Below are 16,510 nucleotides of genomic sequence, written 5' to 3' on the forward strand. Positions count from 1 at the left end.
ACCGCCATGTTCACTGAGTATTAGCCACAGCAGCCAAGACACGGAAGCACCCCAAGCCTCCGTCCACAGAGGAGTGGACCAGGAAGATCTGGTGTATGTATACAGCGGCAGAGCATTTAGCCAGGAGGAGGAGGAAATCCTACATTTCTCACAACATGGATGGACCCTGAGGGCACGATGCTAAGTGAGATAGAGTCAGACGGAGAAAGACAACTACTGTATGATCTCACTTAATGTGGAATCTAAAAATGCTGAACTTAGCCAGAGTGGAGAGTGGTAGTTACCAAGGGCGGGTCGGTGGGGGAGACCGGGAGACACTGGTTGAGGGCACAAACTTCCAGTGATAAGATTAGTAAGTTCTGGGGATCTGAAGGGGAGCACGGTGATTGTAGCTAAAAAGACTGTATCATATACTTAAACGTTGCTCAGAAAATAGATCTTAAATGTTCTCACCACCGCAAAGAAATGGTGATTTTGCGATGGGACAGAGGGGTTAGCCAACACCACGCGGTGATTCTGTTGCACTGTGTAAATCAGCACCTGTCCACCTTATACTCCACCATGTTCTGTGTTGACGGTACCTCAATAAATCTGGAAGAATTAAAAAGAAACCCGGAAGAGGGTTTCTCTTCTCCCACAGCTTGGGGGCATGGGATTTGTGTCACTGTCACTCTGACCTTCCATCCTTTGGGGCTGAGGCGGTCAGAACGGCCTCCTACATAAGTGGGTCTTCCCAGATGATGCTTGAAAATGGATGACCCTCTGTTTTTACTTAATTTTCATCACTTTGCAGAATCTTCGCTGAAAGCTTACTAGGACCTGGCATTGTGCAAGTCACTGGACACAGAGACCCGTGTGGGTCCACGGCCCCATATACCTCATGGCCACGTGACAGTGGAGGCGTCTGTGAGGAGCTACAGCGGAAATCAGGTAAGTCTTTGAAGTTGGCCAGCTCCCAGTGAGGGGACCACTAACTCCGGTGGGGGCTCATCCCACACCAGGCACCGCTTACAGAGTCACCTCCTGTCCTCCTTGTGGCGTCCCTGTGAGGCAGGCATGAGTCATGCTGCCTCATTCTACAGAGGCAGACGCCGAAGCCCACAGGGCCGGGGAGGCGGTGGCCTGGGTCTGCGCTCAGCTAGGCCCCACGATGCCACATGGGACTCGGCTGTAGGTCCCCTCAGACCCTCCCTTCGACGGAGTCACCCAGAGCCCCTCTGGAAGAACACTGGCCCCTCACCTCTCCGTGTCCTTGCTGAACTGTCCCTTCCCCACGTCGTTGACTGCACAAAGGCGGAACTGGTAGGAGCGTGCCGGCACCAGGCCCTTGACCATCACCGAGGTAGCCTCGGGGTCCACACTGGCCAGGAGCACCGTCCAGGGGGCATCTACGAGGACAGAGGGTGCAGGCGGAGGGGGACAACCCTGGAGGCCCCGCTCCCTACCCCATTCTAGCAGAGGACAGCCTCCTGGACTTGGTCCACTGGAGGCTGGTCACGTCATTTATCTGGGTCCCCTTAGCCCACCTGTCCCGGGAGGCTGGAATGCCCTGGGGAGGAAGCAAGGGCTCACAGGACGGGAGATGCACCTGCCTTTTCTAGCTGCCCCCCCCCCCCCCCCGCCGCCAACTGATGAGCTCCAAGGCAAACTGTATTTAAAACATCATTCAAATGAGGCCTGCTAATTTCAGAGTTCACAGCTTGGGGTCTTGGAGAATAAAAAGCAAAAAATCGCCATTGCCTGGGGGGCTCTGGAGTGGCAGGCCCGGCGTGTCCCCTCCCCCCACAGCGATCCTTATGCCACTGTCACAATGTGGGGGGGGGCACGGGCCAATGCGCATTTCTCAGGGAAGCTGCAGTTTCCAGAAGGCCTGCTCAAAGGAACGGAACTGGGAAGCAGGGGAGCTGGAGCCCCGAGTCCGAGTCCGTGCTCCCCGCTGGCTGGGGCGGGGGAGGCTTACTGTTCTCCGACATCTCCAGGATGTAGCGGAGCAGAGGGCTGTTGCCGTCGAAGGGCTTGGCCCACGTCAGGTTGATGGCCCGTCTCTCTGCGGTGCTGAGGGTCGCCACGGGGTGCTCGGGGGCGTGAGGCAGCTGCCTGGAGGAGAGATATGGTGGGGTCACCTGTGAAGCCCGGAGTCAGAGGACACACAGGTGCCTGGGGTTCAGACTGAACATCACAACTGCCTGTGCTCAGCCACCGGCCTTCGGACAGGAGGCTCTGGGGACCGCCCCCCCCCCCCCCCCCCGCCTCCCATTCGGTCCAAAGCTGTATCCAGAGTCCCCAGCTCTTGACAGAGGGCTGAACTGAGCTGGGGAAAGGCCTTGGAGGAGGCCTGGGTATGTCCCCAGAGGGCAGCGGACCCAGGTCCCACATGGCCCAGGCGTCCACCATCATAAGCCTCCTGTTGTGGCCTGTACCCCCTACACTGGGGCCAGGGCGCCCTTACCGGACACGCAGATGGGCACTGCGAGAGTCATTGCCTCCCGCGGACAGCACCCGGCAGGTGTACGTGCCGATGTCCCCCGACCACGTCTGCGAGATGTGCAGGGAGCCGTTTTTGTCGAGACGGATGCGGGGGCTGTTCTCTGTGCCCAGGGCGGCCCCGTCCTTCTCCCAGACGTACCTGAGGGGAAGGAGCAGTGGTCAGAAAAGAGGGGTCGGGAAGTAGGGGTCCCTGCTGGGGCTCAGCCTGGGGCTGGTCTGGAGCAGAGCCCCAAAGGCAGCAGGGCACTCCCCAGGAGACACAGGCCCCCCGGGGCTGGTCCTAGGTGGGAGCACGGTGCGGGGGGGCCCCCGCACAGCCTGCAGCCCTCCGTCCCTGTCGTGGGGTGCTCTGTCCAGGAGGCTTAGCCCACGAAGCCATTATACCTCCTGTTCAGGTCTAGGTCAGAGCCGTGTTGCTTTTGGCCAGAAGCCACCGCCAAGCAGCCAGCAGGAAAGAGCCGGCAAAAGGTAATCTTCCGAAGAGGTTAAAAGAGTACAGCTTGAAGAAGAATGAAAGTTTCCGCCCAGACTACATTTTGGAATTAGTTTTATGAGGGGAATCATTAGATCAATGCATCACCGTGACAAATTGACTTTAGTGTCCAAAAAATCACTTTAGCTTCGGTCAGTCAGTACAAAGGGGGACTTGAGAAATTACACACATGCCCGCGCCTGACAATAAGAAATATCTCCCCTGGAATGATCCTGGAGGAAATACAACTATTACTGTCATCCGTGTAACGTGGGGTGCCATTCTGGGGAGCACGTCACGCTGATGCCCTCCCCGGGCAAGGTTGGCCAGGGCGCCGGGAGCCAGGGCAGGGAGCCAGGACGGGGGTTGGGCAGTTTTGCGCATGACCCGTCACTCGCTCAGCCGGGGACTATGTGGCTTGAGCCATGAGGTGTGGCAGCTATCAGTATCAGAGAATCTAAAACTGCTGGGGAGAATGAGCCTATAATATTTTTGTTAAAAAAAAATCAGAAAATTGTAATTGCAAATAAAAAAATAATTGACAAATTACACATTGCAATTACAAAAAAAAAAAAAAATTCAGGGCAAGAAAACTGAAAAGCTTTCCCATCACGGGGAACCCTGAGTAACAGCGGAACATCGCCGTTTCAGATTCTTCTCTCCTGCCCCAAGGGGGCCTGGCACCACAGTGCTGTTGGGTTCCGAATTCAGATTCCCTGGTCAAATGCTGCCTTGGCCACTTACCAGCTTCGTGATCCTGGGTGTGTTTACAGCCTCCCTGTGCCTTTGTTTCCTCATTTGTCCTACGAGGAAAAATAATACCACCCACCTTCTAGGGTTCCTATAAGGATAGTGTAAGTTCATAGAAAAGGCTTCCGGTGGTAAGGGAGCCATAGAAGTTAGTCATGGATTTTGACTCTCAGAGCACATGCTGGTAAATAATGGGTAGCAACAAAGTATCACAGACTCTTCCCAATGTGACCCCTGCAGACCCTGGTTTGTACTGGCTGCTCGGTAGGACCCACGTAGCTGCTCTGCAATTGTTCCCGCCCTTCTGGGAAGGGCTCCTCCTTCTCTCACATTATAGTTAATGCTGTGAGGAACATCCTTGCCGCAGATTTCCATACATTCTAAATCATTTCCTCCGGGATCAGTTCTCAGCAGTGAAATTGCGGAGTTAAATTTTAAGGCTTTTTATATACATTTACAAATTGTCAGACGTAATCACCTTCAATTCATCTTCATAGCTAGAAAAGAATCATCCTTGACAGCGCTGATGGCACGTGTAGAATTTTACTTAAAAGGAAATCTAGGGGGCGGAGAGTAATATCTGCTTAAGAAACAGACTATGGTAAACAGACGTTCTTGGCCGCAGGACATGGTGTCTTAGGACACCACCTGTGGAGTGTTTGCGCCCAAACAACTAAGCCCGAATCTAATCAGCCATTTACTGGAGTCTAATTAGAAATACAAGGGATAGAAGAACAGGTGTACTGCATCACAAATGAACAGCTGGCCAAAGCAGGGGTCAGCAAACTAAGGCCCCCTGCCTGTTTGTGTAAATAAAGTTTTATTGAAACAGAGACATGTTCATTTGTTTGCACCTTGTTTGTACAAACAAGACTTGGAGAGCTGTGACAAAAGCTATTTAGTCCTCAAAGCCTAAATATTTACTCTCTGTCTCTTTATAAAAAAAAGTTAGCTGGGCCACTGTCCTGTAGAACCTGGTTTCTGCAACTAATTAACTGCGGGTAGACAAAGCAGTCATGAACTCAAACATTAAGAGGAAGGGGAGGGGACTGTATAGAATGAAGGAGACACACCAACGAAATGCCACGTGTGGACCTTGTTTCAGCCCCGAGTTAAACCAACCAACTTTTAAAAGGACACCTCTCAGGGATGCCTGGGTGGCTCAGTCGGTTAAGCCACCACCTTCAGCTCAGGTCATGATCCCAGGGTCCTAGGATGGAGTCCTGCATTAGGAATCCTTGCTCAGCAGGGAGCCCGCTTTTCTCTGCCTCTGCCTGCCCTTTGCCTGCTTGTGCTTGCACTCTGTCTCTCTCTGACTAAATAAAATCTTAAAAAAATGCTCTTAAAAAAACCAAAGACACCTCTCAGATAATCAGGGACGTTGTAATATGGTATTACAGACATCAAGGGATGGTTCATTGTGTTCTGTGTGAAAGGGACATGGTTGTTATGTTTCAAGAACATTCCTTTTAAGTAAGAAATGCACATTGACATATTTAAAGGTGAAATGACACGCTTGAGATTTGCTTTTAAAATACTGCAGTAAAAAAAAGTGTGGCTGGATAGGAGGAGACAGGTGAGCCAAATGCCGATAATCACGGAGGCCAAGAGATGGGTATGTAACCAAAGAATACAAATGTAGGGATCCAAAGGGGCACCTGCACCCCAGTATTTGTAGCAGCAATGTCCACAACTGCCAAACTGTAGAAAGAACCCAGATGTCCATAGACAGATGAATAGATAAGGAAGATCCAAATATACAGCGGAATACTATGCAGCCATCAAAAATGAAATCTTGCCATTTGCAACGAACAATGTGCATGGAACTAGAGAGTATTATGCTAAGTTAAGTAAGTCGGTCAAAGAAATGAAATTATCATATGATTTCACTCATATATAGAACTTAAGAAACCAAACACAGAATCATAGGGGAAGGGAAGGAAAAAAAGAACAAGACAACATCAGAGGGAGACAAACCATAAGAGACTCTTAATCCTAGGAACCAAACTGGGGGTTGCTGGAGGGAAGGGGTGTGGGAGGAATGGGGTAACTGGGTGATGGACATTAAGGAGGGCATGTGATGTTAATTAATTAACATCTCTATGTTAATTAATTGAGTTTAAATAAATAAATAAAAAAGAAGCTGGACACGTAAGGTCTGATGATCTGGGTGTCTCTACTCTGGGCTATATTTGAAATTTTCCACAGTAGAAAGTTAAAAAAAACAAAACAAAACAACAACTCATGAGTCCATTTAATTCAGGGTAGAAAATTTCCAAAATCATCTGTAATTATATAGCTGGCTATTAAACAATTTTGATGAGCAATTTCAGGACTTTCAGCTTTAAATAATATTAGATAGTCCTCAGGAAATCAAAGAAGGGCAAAAATACTTAGTTACAAGGACATTCATCATAATGTTTCTTTCTTTCTTTTAAAGTAGGCTCCACACCCAGCATGGAGCCCAACATGGGGCTTGAACCCATGACCCTGAGATCAAGACCTGAGTTGAGATTGAGTCAGATGCCCAACAGAGCCAAGCCCTGTGATTCTTCTTAATATTAGCAAAAAACTGAGAAACCAGCCAAATATTCAGCATTGGGGAACTGGTAACAAAAATTATGTTACATCCACACAAAGGACGAGTGAATAATCATATAATGAAGTCTATACAAGAATATTTATGGACAAGGGAAGAGATTCACAATGGGTTCTTAGGGGAAAAAGCAGACAAAGTGTGTCTCTAGGTTTTTTATAAATGACACTCTAATATTATTACCATTATATTATTATTATATTACTATATTAATATTATTAAAATTATTGAGAGAAACAGATAAACCTACTTCTCTTCTTTTTCCCTCCCTCCCCATTTTTGGTGGTCTATCTGTATTTTCTATATTTCCCTCCTATAAAGGGTATCTATTAGCTGTATAATAAAAAAAAAAGCCAATGGAAATATTGATTAGTATTATCAGTGGCCACAAGTGGATTGCTCAGACTGGGTTTCAATCTCGGCTCAGATACCTAACAGAAGAGTTTCTCCTAAGGTTGTTCTGGAAGCTGTCTGGGCAGGCAACCTGCACCTGCTTAGGTTGTGACCCCTTGACTCTGGCTTGATCTTGAGGAGGGCACAGAACACAGAATTAAGTGGCCATCACTGTAATTTGACTGGGTTGCTTGTTGGGTCCTTTCTAGCTTGTCTGATCAGGGAACTCCCGTGTGTTCCCTAAATCTCCAGGAGGGTTTTCAAGTCCAAGGAAGGGGTGGGAGATAGGGGGGTGGGTTTGGCCACAGACTGACGATTTTGGGGCCTGCAGGACAAATTCTGTGTTCTCTCCCCATCGAGGAAAGATTGCCCTAGATTGGGAGTTCCATTCTAAGGCCAGGAGTCCCCAGTGAACTGGAATATGGTTTTCCCATCTGTGGGTCCCTAAGGGTCCTTGGGAGGTGGACTGTAGCTGTACTGCAAGGGGTCCCCGAATCCCTTTGCTCATTAGGAACTGTCTAGAGAATGACTAAAATACGCAACTATTGTCCAAATGCCAGCTGGATGCTATTTTAATAAATAAAACACCAATTTAAAGCGTTGTTGAATTTATATATAATTATATATAAAATATGTAAATAACTATAAACTATATAAATAAATATAAAAAATTAATAAAACCTTTATTATTATAAGGTTTTCAATTAATAGGGGCTAAAATTACAGCTACCACTTAGGTATGGGCCCGAGACACACAGCAATATTCTCTGGTGGTAGGGGGATGTGCAGAGTTCTCCTGGAGAACATTTTTATAGTTAAGATACATATAATTATATATATATATATTTTTTTTTTTCAAAATTTACTAATCCCAGTTACAAGCATATTTTGTTTCTTGCATTGACAGTATTTTCATGACATCTATGTTAGGGCCCTGGCTTGCAAACTGGGGGCTCACAATGGATTCTCAAAGAATGGGTGTGGGTCTAAGTCTAGTATTCTTTTTTTTAAATTAACATAGAATGTTTTATTTGCTTCAGGGGTACAAGTCTGTGGGGGTACAATCTTATACAATTCACAGCATTCGCCATAGCACATACTCTCCCCAGTGTCCATCACCCAGACACCCCAACCCTCCCCACGCCCCCCCTTCAGCAACCCTCAGTTTTTTCCTGAGATTAAGAGTCTCCTATGGTTTGTCTCCCTCCCAATCCCATCTTGTTTCATTTCTCCCTCCCTAGTTCCCCCAACACCCCGCCCTGCCTCTCAAATTCCTCATATGAGAGCGATCATATGATAATTGTCTTTCTCTGATTGACTTACTTCGTTTAGCATAAAAGTCTAGTGTTCTTTATGCCAACCTTGGCTTCCGGGGGGGCCCATTCGGTGTGGTCGTATAGACTGTTATATGCCCAATGGCCACCAGATGGCGCCCCAGGATGCAGCTGCCTCCAGGGCGGTGGGGGCCAAGCCTCCCAGGTGGCACCCGCCGACCCCTTCCAGCCAGTTGCTTTGGCAGTGATATTGGCCATAAGACCATAAGACACAGAAGCAACATGGAGGGGATATTTGTTCCTAAGAAAGCAGTTAATTTTTTTACTCAGCATCCCGGAGTTCAAGGGAGAGCCCGAAAGGGACCACTTTCTCCCGGTCTTAGTTCCCGAAGACCTTCCTGGGGTTGGCCCAGGTGTCTGCAGCCCAAGCTCAGGAGTGATTCTGACTTTTAAACCCGTCTTGGCTGCTGCTGTCCTATCTCCAGTGGCTTCCCTGGGGGGACCTGTTCCCTTCAAGCCAAGTAGCTCACCAAGGTCCCAGCTCCCAGGGTGGCCGCATTTTGGGGCGCTTTCCTCTCACATGTGTGTCCTGCCCTGGCCTATCTCTGCTCCCACGCCTGTTTACCCAGACCCGGCTGGTGTCCACTCGGGGGGGGGGGCAGAGGATCTAAGATCTGGGTCAAAGATTGGGGTAGAGTGAGGTCCCGTGCCACGGCAAGAACACCTCAGAGTGTCCACGTGTCACCAACAACAATGGCTCTTCCCTCGCGCCCCTCCCTCCTCCATTCTTCTGTATCCCCACCCCCACCCCCCCAAACATGGCCCAGTTCAGTTCAAGCTAGCTCAGCCCTGCCCTAGCTCTGCAGGTGGTCCCCCCACAACACAGCACGGCCCCACAGTCACACTTAACCTCCTTGGTGTCGACATCTATCCCTGAAGCCGCCCTCCCCTCTAAACGCCTCCGTGAGGCCACAGCAGAGGGAGTACCTGACGGTCACTCGGGGGTCGTGGGTCACTCCGCACACCATGGAGGCCTGGGTTCCCTTGATGACACTCTGGTCCTGGGGAGGCTTGCTGATGCGGGTCCGGGCTGCAGGGTGGTGAGAAGGGGAGCAGACGCAGAGGAACAGGTGAGAGGCAGGTGTGTGGGGAAGGCATCTTCAGGGGACCCGGGCCCGTGTGGCTGAAGGCCACCGGCAGGTGAAGGCAGACCCAGCATGTGGACAGCTCTACCATGGTGGGTCACCCAGAATGCTAATGAGGACAACGTGGCTCCATGGCTCCATGGCATTCTTGGAAGCCACGTGCCGAGTGGGATCTCACTGAATCTTCCCCCAGAAACCCTTGGGAGGGATGAAGGAATGGAAATCGGAGACAATCAGCACATGAGTGGTCCGGCCTGGGTAACAACAGGATCGTCTGATTCCTGGTCTTCGGCCTCGCAAGCCAGCCCACCGGGGCTCGGCCTCCCTAGGGGGCCCACGGTGTGGATCTTGGGTGGGGATCCCAGGCAGTACAATCTAATGGTGCAAGGGGCGTGAGAAGCTTCCCAAAAGTTGGGCTTAGCACCCGAGCGTCCACGGTCAAGTCTGGCTGGTAGCCTGTCTGGGTAAATATTCTTGCAATGGAACACGGCCATGGCTGGTGGCGGCGGCTTTTGATGAAAGAGACAAGTCAGCCGAGGGGCTGGGACCGAGGCTGTCTAGCCCACAAAGTCAAAAAGAGGGACTCTCTGGCCCTTCGTGTGGCACCGTCTAGAGTCCTGGCCTTCCTGGTCCCTCTCCTCTGGATTCATCTGTCCCTGACCTTCTCAGATAGGGGCCTGGGGAGGCAACTGTGGGGCAGCTGGGGGGCACTGGTGGTGAGAGCCCGTGCTGGGCACCCACACACCCACGTGCGGACGTGTCAGGTGTCCCCGGTCTGCACACTCACCCCACACAACCAGGTCAGCCGAGGCTTCGTCGACCCCCCGAGAGTTGGTGGCCAAGCAGGTATAGGTCCCAGCATCAGAGATGTGCGTGGGGCTGACGAGCAGACTGCCCGACTCCAGCAGCGTGAAGCGTGGCAGCTGGACCGAGCCGCTGGCCAGGATACGCTCCCCTGAAGGCGACACGGGGTGGGCTCAGAGTGCGCTCAGACTGTGACACGCAGCCCCTGGCTCTCCGAGACCCCCCAGCTCCTGCTCCCTGGGGGCTCTGGGCAGGTGCTCTCAGGCCAACCCCGGCTTTAGAAATGCTGGGAGGGCCGGGCCGGGATGGAGGCTGAGGTCCAGGTGGGTCTCTGACACGGTGACGGGCCCAAGGGCACGCGGTCACAGAGCCCGGGTCTCCTGGTGTCTCTCCACCCACCAGGCTGTCTGCCCTTCACCAGAGAAGGCCAGGGACTGTCTCCTGATGCAGCCAGGCACAGCTCTCGGAGACAGCTGGCATCGGGCTGGGGGGAGGGGGCAGACAGCTCTGACAAGGTGGTGACGGGCATCCCGCCGCAGGATGCTTCTCGAGGGTCACCTTCAGGAGAGCGGAAGAACGTGACGGGTGGGAGCAGCCAGGAGCGGAGGCAAGGTGGATGCGGACGGGGATGGGGACGGGGGCAGCCCTCCCTCCGCGGCGGGGCCTGGGGAGGCCTGGTGCCTGGGGGAGGGGTATGGGGTCTGCCCCGTGCAGGAGCCCGGGAGTACAAGTTTGGGTGATTGTATCTATCGTATTCTGTTTTTTTAAAAAAATATATTTTGTTTATTTAGTTGAGAAAGGTGGCAGAGGAAAGAGCACAGAGGGAGAAGCAGGCTCCCCTCCCCCACCCCTAGCAGAGAGCCGGACATGGGATTCGATCCCAGGACCCTGAGATTATGGCCGGAGCTGAAAGTAGATGCTTAACCAACTGAGGCCCCCCCGTCTGTACAGAGGGGCAGCTCCACAGGCAAGGCTACGGGTCTGTCTATCTGCACACGCGGCCAAGAGTCGCAAACCAGTGAGTGTGGGGGAAGAGGGTGCTCGTGTCCATACGAGTGCCTGGCCGTGCTCACGCTCATTCCACAAGCACTTACCGAGCAATGACCCTGTGCCCAACCCTGTCCCAGGCCCTGGGGAGACGGCAGCAGACAAAGCTGAAAGCCCTGACTCTGCGGGGCGCCAGGCACTAAGTGGCTGGGATAGGCAGTTTATCTTGTATATCAGGAGGTGCAAAAATAAAGTGGCGGTGGGGGAGGGTCGTGGGGGGAGGGACTCGGGGGTTGGGGGCAGGTGAGTCCTGGGGAGAAGCTTCGTTGTAGCAGACTTGGAGGTGGGAGGGAGTGACTGCGTGTGTGCATGCGTGTGTGTACACGGCGAGAGCCTGGAAGGTGAGTTTTTGAAACAGCGGTGGAGGAGGCACATGGAGCAGGGCCATTTCAGCTGGGCTGGTGCAGGGGTCCGGAGCCTCTGTGCCACCTGCAGGAGGGACAGCGCCCACCGGCACTCACGGCCACCACCACAATAGGATCATCAAGCCACTGTAGTTCACTGGGCTTCACCGCTGTCCTTGCTCTACCCTCATGCCAGCCCGGGGTATGTGTACTATGGTCCTCAGTTTATAGACGGGGGCCCTAAGCCTTGGAGTGAGACAATAACTCACCCCAGGTCACCAGTGTCAGAAGATGCAGAGCTGACCCTTGAGCCCAGCAGCGTGGCACGGGGTGCATCATGTGGTATGAGAGATGGATGCCCTCCTGGTTGTGCAGTGCACGACCTTCACAACTGGACAAAGGGAACCCAACCTGGCTGGCTCCAGAATGGAGCTCTGAAGACTGCCCTAGAGGATCACAGGGCCACAATGTCCAAAGGAAATCAGTCCCATCTACCTTTCTGCCAAGTGATGGCTGGCCGGGGTGCCCCTGAAGTCTCACAAGCCAGCACCACTGACATGCCATCGATCACTGTGCTGTCCAAGGGGCCCCTGGTGATGTTGGGGGCGATGCCTGCAGAAGGAGACAGAAGCCTCTTAGCTACACCCTGGAGGAGGCCCCACAGCCAGAGGAACAGGTCCTCGTCCTGCCCCTGTCACTCTGGCTGCTGTGGGTCCCCCCACAGACAAGGATGTGGATGTCCTGATGGGGCCCTGGCACTGGGAAAAAGCCCAGAAGGCCCGTGAGGGCTCCCTGTAGCACCTGCCCTGTGGACGGCCCCAGGCTACACTACTGCCCCAGCCCGGATTCTTAGGCCTCCATTTGGGGGAACTGAGGACCCCCAAGGGCAGCTCCCACCCTCCATTCCAAGAAAAACAGGATGTGTCCTTCATCGAATAGGACATGGAGGCTCCGGTTTCTTAAAAGAAAAAGTGGTTATGGCCAACAGAAAAACATGACCCACTTTTCACAAGGCTTGGCCCTGGAGAGTCCGCAGCCTGGCTGAGCCATGGTTCTTCAATGCTAAGTGCAATCTTCTGGCATTGGGCCTGCCTTCCCTAGCCTGGCCCTCAGGGAACCATCCAGTCAGATGTGCATGGGGCAGAGCTCAGGGAGGGACCAGCACCAGCTTCACTGGCTCCCATCAGAGGCAAGAAGCAAGATGGCAGCCCTTCTGCCCTCTCGCTCTCTGCCCCGCGGCTGCCCTGTTTGGGGACCTCTGTGGGTCTGGGTGATGAGCCAGGACGGACTCAAGGAGGCTCACGATCACATGTCCTTTGGCTGCTGAGACAAAGAGCCCAGCGCCACTCTGCACGCACACTGAGCTCGGCCGTCTACGGTGTGACCGATCACAGAGCAGATCACACTCACCCAAACCCCACGAAGAGAGCAGGAGAGCTCTCGTAACCACCCAGAGAGAGCCAGAGAGGGCAGAAGGTCTGAAGTGGGGGCTGGAATTCAAGCTTGGGCCCCCCCTGGGGAAGTAAGCAAGTCTTCTCCATTGGGACGGGGCGGCTTCAGCCCTGCCTGGGAAGCCAGCGAACCACTGAGATGCCAGAGCCAGGAAGCCAGGGGCAGCCCAGATGCCAGAGTGGGGACTGTGGTTTCACAGCTGCTTCTCTCAAAGAGCCAGCAAAGTCATCCTTGGCTCAGGGTTCTGGAGCACCAGACCTGGGCTGTGAAAACCGGGGGCGTAGCTGGCGGCAGCCACCCTGGCTGCTGGGGGATGGTCTTCGGGGCACCCTCTCCCTGCTCAATGCAGCATCTCTTTTCAAGAGGCTGCTGGCTTGGAGGAAAGCGGGGTCCTGGCTGGGAGGGATGCAGGGGCAGGGGCAGGGGCAGGACCAACTTACTGGTGACGGCAAGGTAGGTGGAGGTCTGCACCTCGCCGGCTGCGTTGCGGGCAAAGCACTGGAACATGCCCGTGTCGTCGGGCACCAGCCCGCTGATCTGCAGTCCCCCGTCGCCGCGCTGCCGGAAGCGGCTCAGCCTCTCCGCCTCCACCACGGCCGCGTCCTTGTACCAAGTGATGGAGGGCGGTGGTGTGCCTGGGGGAGAGACGTGGGCGCACGGTCAGCCCCCTCCTGGCTCCCTCCCGCCCGCCTCTGAGCCTGGGCGTACTGTCAGCCCCCCTCCTGGCTCCCTCCCGCCTGCCTCTGAGCCTCGAAATTGGTGGCCAGGGTGAGGGGAAGGGGGCGGGGAGTCCCTGTGTGTCTTGGTTTCTAGAACCTTCTCAGAGGGGCTACTTCATGGTCTTCGAAGAGGTGGAAAATGCTCTTGGCATGGCATCTCTCAAGTTCTTTTTAATAGCAGGGGTTCCAAGAACATTTAGCTGGATTAGTTTAGCTTGGAAATGCTAGATTAGACAAATTAATTTTTTTAACTGCCATTTAATTTAGCAGAGTTTGTGGTGTGTCCCAGAAACCTCCAACCAGGGCTTGGTTTCCCAGACCCAGTGACCGCAGAATCCCCCATGTCAAGGAGCATGTGGAGGGGGCTAGGGATCCCGCGCGGCCCGCAGAGCTCCCTCCTACCTGGTCTGCAGAGGAGTGAACAGGGGCTCCCATCTCTCAGCTTTGCCCAAGTCACACACCCTTGGCCTGGCATGGTTGTCCCGCAGGTACCCCCAACCTCCGCGCTCTCTCTCCCCAGGTCTCTGCTCAAAGGCGACTTCCCCAGAGCAGCTCCCGCACTCCATTCAAAAGAGCACCCCAGCGCTCCAAGCCCCCTAAGCCTGGTTGCTTCTCCCTTCTCCTCCCCAGCCCCTCTCTAAGCTGACATCTCAGGATGCTGTATGTCATTGTTTCAGGGGGCACACTCTTCCACGTTGCAACATTTCTGCGATCGGGATGTGTCTTACTATCGAAAGCATGTCATAATTTCATTGACAGTCTTTTTTCTTTCTTAGTGGCACATAAAATCATGGGGCACCTCACCATCCATGGCATTTTCAGTGAAATGAAGTAAGTTATCTTTACTTGTCAGTTCGTCTGCCTTCCTCTTAAGAGTGTAAGTTTCATAACAGCACGGATTTGGCTATTTGGTCCTGTCTGCATCGCCTCAGCCCGAGAGCAGTACCGGCACATGGGTAAAGCCTCCAAAAACTGTGTGTCGGGTGAATGAATGGAGCTTTGCCTTCCCCTGGTGCGGTCTCAGACGGGGAGTCCTCACCCACGCCTTCCACGGAGACTCTCATCCTGCCTAAGCCACGTCCTGTCTCTCTGCTCACCACCAGACCACGGGCCGTGGTGCACGCTCTCTATCTCCCATCTGACCACCCCAGACTTCACCCCGGTTTCAGGCTGTCCTGTAGCTCAGTTGGGCCAGAAAGATGGAGGCTGGGGGCGGGGGGTGGGGAAAGGGGAAATTCTTCAGGACCTCGGATGAAGGGTGTTGAAAGTAGGAGAGAGTAGGGGAGGAAATGGAGCAAAATGGCCCAGAAACCAGGCGGAGCTCATGAGACCCATCTCAGGCAAGATGTCCCCAAGTTCTAGCGGTTCTGACATTACGGTAATTTGGCTTTGTCTACAACTCCCGAATTATGGGCAATTTCAGTCTGTCACCTATCCTGAAATTATGGTAATTTGGATTCATTTGTAGCCCTCAAGTTATGGTAACGTGGGTTGATTTCCAGTCCTGAGAGTGTGGTAATTTAGCCTGTTTGTTTCCTGAGGTGTCTGTTCATGACCAGACTGACTCCCTGCTCAGTGACGCTGCCCGGAGAAGGAAGTGGAATTTAGAAAAGTTTGTGACGGAAACAGGAAGGGCTGGAGGTCTGGGGTTGGGGGTTGGGGGTCCTTGTTCCCCTAGGACCCCACCACTGTGTTACCTTTGGCCCGGCAGGGAATGTCCACCACCTTCTCCATCTCTGCCGTGATGTGTCTCTCCGGCTCCTTGACAAACTGAGGTGGTTCTGCCAGAGGAAGGACCAGGGGAGGGGCTCAGAGGCATGCTCCTTTTGATACAGCCACTGCTCGGGTCACCCCTAAGAAGGCCCCACACAGCCCTATGGCCCCTACCCCTGGGAGGGGGGTGGTCCCCAGCAGCCCCGCCCCCTCTCACCCAGCACAGACAAGTAGGCCCCGCGGACGACGGCGGGCACGCTGCTGCTGCGCAGGACCACCTCGCACTCATAGTAGCCGGCGTCGCTGCCCGTGGGGCTGGGGATGGTCAGCCGGCGGTTGTAGTCGCTGATGCCGCTCGACAGCGGAACCCCGTCTTTCTTCCAGATGATGTGCAGCTTGATCAGGGGCCTGGAGGGCGAGAGGAAAGCAGGTTCCCAGCCATGGGGACTTGGGAGAGGCTGGAAAGGCCAGGGCGGGGGTGGGTGGGAGGACAGGCCAGGGCCCCAGCCCGCCTCTTCAAGGGGCAGCCCTCTGGACCTCGGTTTCCTTGTCTACAGAATGGGACAGCTGCCCCCCCTTGCCGAGGCCGGGTGTTCCAACGCAGGGAGGCAGCTGGAGCCCAGCCCGGCACTAACTTGGTGCACGGGGCTCCAGAGGACAGGAGCCGCCTGGGCTGTGCCTCTCGCTCTTCTGCCCCCTGGCGCAGAGCCCTGTCGGAGCAGAGGCCAGTGGGCGGCACAGCGTTAGAGGTGGGGCGTGAGAGAAACACCCAAGGTTTGAAGAGGGAAAGGCAGGCAGCAGGACATACCTGCCCCTGCCTAGACAGAGGACGAGTCGGGCACCCCCAACCCCGACCTCTCAAGACCCCCCGAGATTGGGTTTGTCCTGTTCCCATTTATTTTATTTTTATATTTTTAAAAGATGGATTAAGAGTGAGAGCACATGCGTGAGCTCGAGGTGGGGCGGGGAGGGGCCGGGCAGAGAGAGACTCTCCAGCAGACTCTGCAGCCAGTGTGGAGCCCAAGGCCGGCCTTGACCTCACGACCCTGAGATCACGACCTGAGCCGAAACCAAGAGCTGGATGTTTAACGGGATGCTTAACTGACTGAGCCACCTGGGCGCCCCGTGGCCTGCTCTTGTTTGGCACCTGGCGGACCCTCAAGGGGTCTGTGCTAGCTCCACAGGGGGTGCAGAGGGGTCCCATGGAAAAGGGTCTTGAGGTGGAGTAAGTGTGGGCCTTCCTGGCTTGGGGGGGCGTTAGGCAGGTTCTGTGCTGTGGGTCTTCTCTGCACCCTTAGCAAGCTCCATGCAAAG

General features: G+C 53.9%; 1 protein-coding gene across 2 annotated transcripts in view; it reads right to left on the minus strand.

Annotated features, from left to right (window-relative positions):
- Window positions 1–16,510, minus strand: part of SDK2 (sidekick cell adhesion molecule 2) — a 249,546-nt gene that overhangs the window by 64,135 nt on the left and 168,901 nt on the right. For both annotated transcript variants that reach the window (XM_032319521.1, XM_032319520.1), the window contains exons 7-15: window positions 15,414–15,604; window positions 15,181–15,264; window positions 13,205–13,399; window positions 11,808–11,924; window positions 9,905–10,072; window positions 8,960–9,062; window positions 2,450–2,626; window positions 1,961–2,097; window positions 1,241–1,388 (exon numbers count right to left, since the gene is read on the minus strand). In XM_032319521.1, the coding sequence (XP_032175412.1) occupies window positions 1,241–1,388; window positions 1,961–2,097; window positions 2,450–2,626; window positions 8,960–9,062; window positions 9,905–10,072; window positions 11,808–11,924; window positions 13,205–13,399; window positions 15,181–15,264; window positions 15,414–15,604 (1,320 nt within the window). The remainder of the gene's footprint in view (window positions 1–1,240; window positions 1,389–1,960; window positions 2,098–2,449; window positions 2,627–8,959; window positions 9,063–9,904; window positions 10,073–11,807; window positions 11,925–13,204; window positions 13,400–15,180; window positions 15,265–15,413; window positions 15,605–16,510) is intronic.

This window comes from Mustela erminea, chromosome 18 (genome assembly GCF_009829155.1).
Source record: "Mustela erminea isolate mMusErm1 chromosome 18, mMusErm1.Pri, whole genome shotgun sequence".
NCBI lineage: Eukaryota > Metazoa > Chordata > Mammalia > Carnivora > Mustelidae > Mustela > Mustela erminea.